Genomic DNA, 10,807 nt, shown 5'->3' with positions numbered 1-10,807 from the left:
TTTTTTTTTTTTTTTTTTTTTGGTTCTTCCCAAATGTAAACATCTATTTATTTATTTAGGTAAAACTTGATAATGGCATATTATTGAACCATGCTCTGGCACTTTGCAATTTGCAGATCCTGTGCATTTCAGTAGTCTGCACTTGTTTTAAAAAACATGGCGGATGAAACGACAATCCATGGCCATACAGATGATCATCACGAGACAAGTGTTGATGACGGCGAGACATTGGCTGCAGGAAACAATACCACTACCAGACTCGCAGATAGAAAGGTTTCCTGGTCAAAACTGCGTCGTGTTGACTCCCTGAGTTTGGAAGCTGGAAGAGTTTCTTTCGCTCCCAGCCATCACCATGCTTCCTCTAGGGTAAGTAGATGACTTCATAGAGATCATGTATACACAGATTGTGGTGAATCATAAAGGATCACAGATTAGGGTTTTAGGGCTGCGAGTGTTTTTCTTGGCAAAAAAAATTCAATAATTTAAAGTTGTATCTAATTTTTCAACGTGACACTTTCTTGGTAGGATAACTGGCAGAGAACGCTGCATTTAGCGTTTCAGTGCATCGGGGTGATATTCGGCGACATCGGGACTTCCCCGTTGTATGTGTACGCCAGCACATTCACAAAAATCAACAACAAAAATGACATCCTTGGGGTTCTGTCCCTCGTCATCTACACCATAATCCTCGTACCTCTGCTCAAGTATGTCTGCATCATCTTGTGGGCAAATGACAACGGCGACGGTATACCTCTAGTTTATGATAGATTCTTAAGTCATTGTATTATATTGTTATAAACCATTATTTACATATTATATGCTGAACAATAATAACTTTCAGGTGGAACGTTTGCGCTGTATTCGCTGATGTGTCGGCATATGAGTGTGAGTCTGAGGCCGAACCAGGAGCCCGAGGATATAGAGCTGTCAAACAACAGGCTGGAGACACCTTCGAATGAGCTGAAACGGGCACAGAAGATAAAGGAGAAGCTGGAGTCCAGTATGCTTATTAAAACTGTGTTGTTCCTAGTCACCATGCTTGCGACTTCCATGGTTATCGGCGATGGAGTTCTCACTCCTTGCGTCTCTGGTACCCAGCAACCTTTGAATTTTATTTTCTTTATGGGAAAATAGCATATTTTGCATAATTTATGAAAAAAAGTTATAATATCCAACTATATTTGTACAAAAATAAAGTATATTATAGAATATCACTTATTAATTATATTTATGTGTATATACTCTCATGCGCAATATGGTCTATAATTTTACACATTTATGTATATATATATAGTGCCAACAAAGTGCATGTGTTGTTGGTTAATAAAAACATGAGTTTCGATAGGCTGGAGGATTGATACTATAAGTAGGACAAAGGCCTTAAAAGAGAAATGAAAGGAGATTTTTAGCATTTGTCCACTTATCCAAGGAATCCCTTTCTTGGTATTTGTATTTGAGAGAGAGAGCTATGCTTAGGTCAGTTCCTTCAGTAAACTTTTTTTGTAAGCCAAAAGTGAACTTTAGGTAAGTAAGTAGTCTTGTATTCAATTCATAAATAAATAAATAAATAAATAAATAAATATATATATATATATATATATTCTATTATCTCCCGATTGGAGCTTAATAATGCAAGTTTCATACATGGAGAATGAAAGGAAATCAAATTTGTATATTTACCGCTATTTTTATTAATTTATTGTCTAAATCGAATTAAATATCAATGAAAAGGATCAAAACTCCAGAAATAGATACAACAATAACTATGGGTTGAGTCTATATGTGTAATACAACTCACAAACTAACATGGCATTTCCCTTCTTTTATTAAATTAAAAAATGATTACGTCATCAATACATAACCAGTTAATTTGCTTCATGTTCCTTCTGCAGTTCTTTCTGCTGTGAGTGGGGTCAAAAGCCTTGGTGAAGGTAATCGACCACTACCAAATCTGCATTATATTAACTATACTTGAAAGACTAAAAATGACATTAACATGAATTATATTGGTCGATGGCATTTGTGATGTAGATGCTGTGATGTGGATTTCCATTGCAATACTGGTGCTGCTCTTCAATGTGCAGCGATTTGGGACAGACAAAGTAGGATATGTTTTTGCGCCAGCGCTTTGTCTTTGGTTTTCCTTCATTTGTGGGATCGGTCTGTACAACCTGTGCAGGTACGACATCACGGTCCTGCATGCCTTCAATCCCATGTACATTGTGGACTTCTTCCGCAGAAATGGTAAAGAAGGCTGGGCTTCACTCGGCGGGATTGTTCTGTGCATTACTGGGACTGAAGCCATGTTTGCGGATTTAGGCCATTTTAATGTTCGAGCTGTTCAGGTAATTACAACCAAAAAATGTTATTTTATTTAATTAATGTTAAATTTTAGTAATTTTAATGATATTAGTGATTAAAAATGATTTTTTTAGTAGTCAATAATTTATAAGAATACCCGGGTGCAATGGGGCGGTTCTGCCGCCCCTCCTCCTCAGCTGCTCCTCTACCACACCCACCCATATATGGTTTAATAGAACTAGATAACATATTATTATATAAAAAAGTCAATAAAGGTTGAGCTAGTTTAGTTGGTAGTGGGCATGTTATTTAAAAAAATAAAGATTTTGAGATCAAAACTTTTTGACAACACTTTATTTGTATTTATGATTTTTTTGATTTTTTATACTAATTATGCATGCATCAATTGACATTTTTTAAGGTTTAAGCACTGGCTCTGCCATTGAGAATACCTCTTAAAACCTTGTTTTGTTATTAAAAAAATCTAGATATTTAAATTAATCTGGGGTTTTAATTTCTAAAATGGTATCAGATTAGTTTCTCGGGAGTGGTTCTTCCTGCCGTGCTGATTGCATATTGTGGCCAAGCTGCATACCTCACCAAGTATCCTGACCACGTGGGGAATATATTTTATGACTCAATCCCTGGCAAGTTGAATAATTAAACGTTATTATTATGTGAATTAAGTTAACTGTAAGTCACCTATAATGACATCTAGATTTCATGTTGCAGATCCGTTGTATTGGCCAATGTTTGCTATTGCTGTGATGGCTGCCATCATAGCCAGCCAAGCTTTGATATCTGGAGCATTTGCGATCATCAGGCAATCTCTAAGCTTGGGATGTTTCCCAAGAGTGAAGGTGATTCATACTTCTAGCAAGTATGAAGGTCAAGTCTACATTCCAGAGGTGAATTGGATCCTCATGATCCTATGCATCACCGTCACTTACAGCTTCAAAACTACAACACAGATCAACAATGCTTATGGTATGATTGTAAATAGTGAGACTGCACATTTATTTATATATATATTATTATGTTCTGCCATGCTGAATGGTTTGTTGGTGCAGGGATTGCTGTGGTGAGTGTGATGTTGATCACCACTTGCATGGTGAGTCTAATAATGCTCGTGATATGGAAGACACAGATCTGGCTGGTTGCATTGTTTTTCGTGGCCTTCATCTCCATAGAAGGCATATATCTTTCGGCTGTTCTGTACAAATTCACGCAGGGCGGATACTTGCCGTTGCTGTTTGCGTTGGTTTTGATGATGGTCATGGTGGTATGGCACTACGTGCACAAAGAACGCTACTCGTTCGAGCTTAACAAGGTTTCCAGTGAGTACGTGAGAGATTTAGCGAAGAATCCCGAGGTGAAAACAGTGCCAGGAATCATGCTTCTTTACTCGGAGCTGGTTGAAGGAATTCCGCTGATTTTCCCTCACTATGTCTCGAACGTCCGGTCACTCCACTCTGTTGTCGTCCTGGTTTCGATAAAGTATCTCCCCGTCAGTAAATTGGTGCCAGAGGAACGGTTTCTGTTCAGGCAGGTTGGGCCAAGGGAGTACCGCATGTTTCGCTGCGTGGTCCGCTATGGCTACAATGACAAAATCGAAGAGCCGATGGAGTTCGAGGGGCAGCTGGTGGATCACCTCATGGAATTCATCCGGCAAGAGCATTTCATCGCTGGCAGCCCGCTGGCTCTGGAAAACATTCACGAACAGCCTTTGCCCGCTGAACAGGTCGATGAAAGTCTAGAAAACGTGTCAGCTCGTTTATCCTCGGCCGAAATTCAGACAGTTCCCTCCACCCGGACCAACGAGGCTGTCGCAGGTTGGGCAGAAGACGTGCAGTTTGTGCAGCATGCCAAGGAGCAAGGCGGCGTGTTCTACCTGTTGGGAGAAGCAACAGTGCAGGCAAAACACGACTCTTGTTTTTTCAAGAAATTGGCGGTAAACTATGTCTACAGTTTCCTGCACAAAAATTTCAGGCAGGAGGAGAATGCTTTTGCAGTTCCTCAGAATCAGCATTTGAAAGTAGGTATGGTTTATGAAATATGAAGTTGTTTGGCCCTCAGCTCTCCAAGAGACTTTGCTTTGTGCTTCTGTCATAGAACTTGATAGTAAAACTATGCATTTATTACTTTATATATTTTATACTTAACATGTTTACACAATGATTGATGTAAAATCAAGTGTTAGAACTCCAACATTGGCTATAGGCAGCGAATTGGATGAAAAGATGAATGATATTGAATAAAGTAATTAGAGTAAATGAAGTTCTTAGTAGTTGTAATCAGAAAGTTGCAATTAACTTGTTGTGCTTCTGTTATAGAAACTATTTTTTAATTTCTTGGTTGATTAGAATTTAATTTGTCTGGCACTAGTGAATGTTCATTGCAACTTTCTGACATATTACGACTTGTCCGACCAGTATTATATTGTTCAATATAATGGAATTAAAGTTCTTTAAATTTTTTATATTGTTCAATATAATGGAATTAAAGTTCTTTAAATTTTCAATTCCTTCAAATATGAAGTTGCATGCATGGTTGATTGTTATGAAAAAAATTTCAATATAGTTTAATTATACATTTATTACTTTATACTCAACATGGCTACACAATTGTTGGTATAAATTAAGTGTTATAACCTCGATAATGATTATAGGCAACACATTGGATGAAGAGATGAATGATATATATTGAACAAAGTAATAAGAATGAATGAAGTGATTAGTAGCTTGGATCAATCCTTTTTAGGTCCTTTAAAATACTATTTATAGGACACAACATATTAGAACATTACAAATGTGTGATGGAGTGAGCAATTTGTCTTGGATATATAGAAGACTTTAGTGAAGTTTCGAGTGAGGAGGTCAAAGTCTTATGAGGTACTTCACACTTTCAAGTCGATTACACAATATAATACTATCATGAACAGTGGCTAATATCCAATATGCATTGGGCGATTTAATTAATGTCCAATACGAAAATTAAAATAAATAAATACTTAGTACAATTTTTAAATATTAAATAATTAGTATAAAATAAAAATAATTATTTTCAATATAATCAAAATGAGTATTTTAATTAGGAGTAATAAAGATGTATTTTTGAAGGTAGTTATAATCATAAATAAAAATGGTGTCCTAACAATTTTCATATTAAAATAAATTAAGTCTTCTTAATGCAATATTATTGATGAGTTAGTAAAATTTAACTTATTTTTTGTTAAAAGATAGATGATAAATAGCTTACTGATATTACTGAATAGTAATTAAAGAGTTATGCAAATAAGTTATAACATATGAATTCATAAGTTTTTCTTGTGTATATGATTGAGATCTCAATTGTTGTTATAGGTAAACTATGCATCTTATAAACTCTCATTGATATTTTAAAAAATATATATACTCATTTTCCTTATCAAATTGATTAGATAATGAAAATTTTACATTTAAATTCTTAAAATAGAGAGAAATTTTGTCTCAGACATAGTAAATTAGCTTGTAATAAAATTTACAATTTAATTAAAGCAATATAGATTTGGAATAGAAAATTAAAATTTACCCGGCCTACAACAAATAAGGGTTGACTTAAATAAAGAGAAGACAATGTATTATTAGTATAATTATAGTATGAAATTCATATTATTTTAGTATAAAAATTCAAAAAATAATAGATTTCACTTTTTTTAAAAAAAATATATAGTTGAAAGAAACAAATCAAATTAAATAAATATTATTAGTATTCAAAAATTAATAAATATTATTATATTTTAATTCTTACCACAAAAAAAAAAGAAGAAAAGAATAAAATAATCGCACGAGTTTTATTTTATGTACATTAATTTAATTCTTATGCCATGCACTGCACACATTATATGTTGTTGTTATCGTTGTTGTTGGTATTAAAAAGTTACAAAATATTTTTTGATGAGTATGCTAAAAATAATAAATAGTTAACGCAATATTTTAATTTGTTACTAAATTTTTTACATAAATACAAAAATAAAAAGTGAAAGATGATAACTAATTTGAAAATGTTTTATAATTGTACAATAACTAAATTAATATTTACAAATTATCAAGTCATATTATTACGCGGTCATAATTTTTATTGATGTTATAACTTTACCAATATTAGCTGTTATTATATTAATTATTATATATATTATTAATATTAATTAGTAAATATTAACAATTTCACACGGTATATACACGCAAAATAAGTTTAGAAGGGTAATCAGTAATCCAATGAAATTTTTTTCTTTTCTTGTCCAAACATTAAAATCTTTCCAAAAATGTCTTCCTACGACAGATTTTTCTTATTTTGAGAATTGACCCTAGACCCTAGTTTACACATATATATACACACGTTTAGGTTTTGAAAAGGAACACAACAATCACTTCATACTAGACTGCAGCGTAGTAGCTTGGTCTGAGAAAACATGGCGCAAAACACGGCAATCCATGGTCGTGTTAACTCCCTGAATTTGGAAGCTGGAAGGGTTTCTTTCGCCCCAAGCAATCACCATGGCTCGTCTAGGGTAAGCAGATGATTGAGATTAATTATAATGCTCAAAATCAACACTAAAAAATTATTTCATATTATTATAAATTCATTTCTTTTCATCTAATTAATATAACAGGAGAACTGGCAGAGAACGCTGCATTTGGCGTTTCAGTGCATCGGAGTGATATACGGCGACATCGGGACTTCCCCGTTGTACGTGTACGCCAGCACGTTCACAAAGATCGACAACAAAAACGACATCCTCGGAGTTCTGTCCCTCATCATCTACACCATCATCCTCGTACCTATGCTCAAGTACGTCTTCATCGTCTTGTGGGCAAATGACAACGGCGACGGTACGTTATAACTAAAATTACACTTTTTAAATGTTTTGGGCTACGAAGCACCTTGTGTTCAGATGACAGACTCTTCCATATAGAAGGCCATGAGATGCAGTCTTAGAGGCCTTGTTGACTCTGTGTGCTTCATTAGATTTAGAAAGTATAGATGAACAGATATTACAATAGTACTAAAAAAATGTTTAGGGCCTAATTGACCTATTTAATGACTTATTTGACCATTTTTCCATATAATAGGTGGAACGTTTGCGCTGTATTCTGTGATGTGTCGGCACACTGGGGTGAGCCTGCGGCCGAACGAGGAGGCGGAGGATAGAGAGCTGTCAAACTATCGGCTGGAGACGCCTTCGAATGAGCTGAGACGGGCGCAGATGATAAAGCAGAAACTGGAGTCGAGTATGGTTGCCAAAACTGTGTTGTTCCTAGTCACCATCCTTGGAACTTCCATGGTTATCGGTGATGGAGTTCTCACTCCTTGCATCTCAGGTACCACTATCATATATATTATCTGTAGGTTCAATATTAAAATGGACATAATAATATGTTGTGGAATGCAGTTCTTTCGGCAGTGAGCGGGATCAAAGCCTTGGGTGAAGGTAATTCCTCACTATCACTATAGACTAATAATGATAATAGGATTATTTGCACATAATTATATTGAAGCATGTGTGCTCCATCTCAACTAAAAAATTAAACTGATAGTTAGATACATGTTTATGTTTATATATTATATGCTCAACACCATAATTGTGGATTATAATATGTGATGCAGAGACTGTGATGTGGGTTTCGATTGCGATATTGGTGCTGCTATTTAGTGTGCAGCGATTTGGGACAGACAAAGTGGGATATGCGTTTGCACCGGGGTTGTGTGTGTGGTTTTCCTTCATAATTGGGACCGGTCTGTACAACGTTTTCAAGCACGACATCACCGTCCTGCGTGCTTTCAATCCCAAGTACATAGTTGATTATTTCCGCAAAAATGGTAAAGAAGCGTGGGTTTCACTTGGCGGAGCTATTTTGTGCATCACTGGGTCGGAAGCCATGTTTGCTGATTTGGGCCACTTTAATGTTCGAGCTATTCAGGTAATTACAACCATAATTTGAAATTCGATTTGATTCGGAAAAAAAAAATCATAAATCTTAAAGTATGTTGCATATAAAATGGTATCAGATTAGTTTCTCGGGAGTTGTTTTTCCTGCCATTCTAACAGCATATTGTGGCCAAGCTGCATACCTCACCAAGCATCCTGACCAAGTCGCCAATTCGTTTTATGCCTCAATCCCTGGCAAGTTAATTCAATAATTAAATCTTAATTTTATGTGAACTAAGTTAATTTTAAGTCACCTATAATGACGATGAGTTTTTGTGTTGCAGATCCGCTGTATTGGCCGATGTTTGTTGTTGCTGTCGCGGCTGCCATTATAGCCAGTCAAGCTCTAATATCTGGAGCATTTGCCATCATCTCTCAATCTTTAAGCTTAGGATGTTTTCCAAGAGTGAAGGTGATTCACACTTCTGCTAAGTATGAAGGTCAAGTCTACATCCCAGAGGTGAATTGGATCCTCATGATCTTATGCGTCGTCGTCACTTACTGCTTCAAAAATACAATACAGATAGGAAATGCTTATGGTAAGATTGTAGATCAATGATTTAGATTTGTCCACAGATTCTCAAATATATATATATATAATGTTATGGTTTGTTGATGCATGCAGGGATTGCTGTGATGAATGTGCAGGTGATCACCACTTGTATGGTGACTCTGATAATGTTAGTAATATGGAAGACAAACATATGGTTGGTGGCATTGTTCTTCTTGGTGTTCATAGCCATTGATGGCCTATATCTTTCGGCGGCTTTGTACAAATTCATGCAAGGCGGGTACCTGCCGCTGTTATTATCCTTGGTTCTGATGATCGTGATGGGGATATGGCACTACGTGTACAAAGAACGCTACGCGTTCGAGCTTAAAAACAAGATTTCAAGCGAGTACGTGAGGGATTTAGCCAAGAATCCCGACGTGAAAAGAGTGCCAGGAATCATGCTTCTTTACTCCGAGCTTGTCCAGGGAATTCCGCCAATTTTCCCCCATTTCGTCTCCAATATCCAGTCGCTCCATTCCGTGGTGGTTTTGGTTTCAATAAAGAATCTTCCGATTAGTAAAGTGGTCCCGGAGGAACGGTTTCTGTTCAGACAGTTTGAGCCCAGGGAGTACCGTGTTTTCCGTTGTGTGGTCCGTTACGGCTACAACGACAAAATCGGAGAGCACAAGGAGTTCGAGGGGCAGTTAGTGAGTCACCTCATGGAATTTATCCGGCACGAGCATTTCGTCGCTCCCGAACAACCTTCGCCGCATATGAAATCGGCCTCGTTCGACGAAACTCTACAAAACGTGTCGGGCCGGTTATCCTCGACCTCAATTCTGTCAATAAACGCGGCCGGTGCGGGTTGGGAAGAAGAAGTGCAGTTTGTGCAGCACGCGATGGAGCAAGGCGGCGTGTTCTACCTGCTGGGAGAAGCGGCGGTGGAGGCGAAACAGGACTCGTGGTTTTTCAAGAAGCTTGTGGTTAATTATGTCTACAGTTTCCTGCGCAAGAATTTCAGGCAGGAAGAGAAAGTTTTTGCGATTCCTCAGAATCGGCTTTTGAGAGTCGGCATGACTTACGAAATATGATAATGTTGTGTTGTCGATGAAGTTGTTTGGTCCTCGGCTCTCTAAGAGACTTTGTTTTGTGCTTCTGTTATAGAAACTCTGTTTTCTTATATTAGTTGAGTATAATTTGCCTGGCACTAATGAATTTTCATTGAAACTTTCTGACATTTGGTTTAAGATGCATTCCATTAGAAGTTACAACTTGCCCAGCATTGTTTCAATTCCTTAAAATATGAAGTTGTATGTTTGATTGTTAAGTAAAATTTTCAATGTAGTTTTAATGCATTCTCTTTAAAGAAGGAATATTAGGCTCGTATGTATTTATTATGTCAAGGTAATTTAACTTGATAGTAAAATGGTTTTCAAAAAAAAAACTTGATAGTAAAATTATACATTTATTACTTTATATATTTTATACTGAACATGGTGGTTACACAATTGTTGGTGTAAAATAAAGTGTTATAACCCTAACACCTATTATAGGCAACACATTGGATGGAAATATGAATGATATTGAACAAAGTAATGAGAGTGAATGAAGTTCTTAGTAGCTTGGGGCTACAAGAACTATAAGGTACTACTTATAGGACACAACACAACATATTACAACATTACAATGTGCGATGGGGTGAGCAGTTTTTCTAGGATAGAATTGTAGGTTGTGCCCCAAGTTAGGAGGTCAAGGTCTTATGAGGTATTTCGCACTTCCAAGTAGATTACATAATACTATCTCAAACTCGATTGACTTGATCAAACATATTTAACTCTCAACCCTGTTTTTTTACTCAGTGTGGTAAGGAGGCCGTAAGGGCATCAACAATAGAATTTTTGGTGTGGTTTTTTAGGAGAGTTTGGCTGAAGTGGAAGAGAGAGAATAAGGAGAGAGAATGTTTTAGGTTGAATTGCTCTAGGAAGACCGAGCAGGAGAGAGAATGTTTTAGGTTGAATTGCTCTAGGAAGACCGAGCAGCACTGA

General features: G+C 36.4%; 2 protein-coding genes across 5 annotated transcripts in view; both read left to right on the top strand.

Annotated features, from left to right (window-relative positions):
• LOC116002460 (potassium transporter 5-like) overlaps window positions 1–4,648 on the top strand; it is a 12,814-nt gene extending 8,166 nt beyond the window's left edge. For 3 of the 4 annotated variants that reach the window (XM_031242604.1, XM_031242605.1, XM_031242603.1), the window contains 5 exons: window positions 1,893–1,931; window positions 2,032–2,345; window positions 2,834–2,948; window positions 3,034–3,288; window positions 3,372–4,648. In XM_031242604.1, coding sequence (XP_031098464.1) covers window positions 1,893–1,931; window positions 2,032–2,345; window positions 2,834–2,948; window positions 3,034–3,288; window positions 3,372–4,360 — 1,712 coding nt within the window. In that variant the 3' untranslated portion in view covers window positions 4,361–4,648. Of the gene's footprint in view, window positions 1–92; window positions 367–525; window positions 746–841; window positions 1,091–1,892; window positions 1,932–2,031; window positions 2,346–2,833; window positions 2,949–3,033; window positions 3,289–3,371 lie in introns of those variants that run through there. The other variant, XM_031242606.1, reaches the window with a different exon arrangement.
• Window positions 4,649–6,710: 2,062 nt separating this feature from the next.
• Window positions 6,711–10,035, top strand: LOC116002964 (potassium transporter 5-like). The gene is made up of 8 exons (XM_031243153.1): window positions 6,711–6,850; window positions 6,953–7,172; window positions 7,413–7,661; window positions 7,733–7,771; window positions 7,948–8,261; window positions 8,350–8,464; window positions 8,554–8,808; window positions 8,895–10,035. Exons 1-8 carry the CDS (start codon window positions 6,752–6,754, stop codon window positions 9,851–9,853), a joined length of 2,250 nt encoding a protein of 749 aa, XP_031099013.1. The 5' UTR covers window positions 6,711–6,751; the 3' UTR covers window positions 9,854–10,035.
• Window positions 10,036–10,807: the final 772 nt, after the last annotated feature.

This window comes from Ipomoea triloba, chromosome 13 (genome assembly GCF_003576645.1).
Source record: "Ipomoea triloba cultivar NCNSP0323 chromosome 13, ASM357664v1".
NCBI lineage: Eukaryota > Viridiplantae > Streptophyta > Magnoliopsida > Solanales > Convolvulaceae > Ipomoea > Ipomoea triloba.
The sequence above is the reverse complement of the archived record's forward strand: the minus strand, read 5'-3'. Positions and strand labels throughout refer to the sequence as shown.

Excerpts from the sequence above, each read along its gene's own strand:
- LOC116002964 (XM_031243153.1), top strand. The coding sequence starts at position 6,752 with ATGGCGCAAAACACGGCAATCCATGGTCGTGTTAACTCCCTGAATTTG. Across the intron at positions 8,262-8,349 it reads TTAATGTTCGAGCTATTCAG|ATTAGTTTCTCGGGAGTTGT; the intron begins GTAATTACAACC and ends AAATGGTATCAG. Across the intron at positions 8,465-8,553 it reads GTTTTATGCCTCAATCCCTG|ATCCGCTGTATTGGCCGATG; the intron begins GCAAGTTAATTC and ends TTTGTGTTGCAG.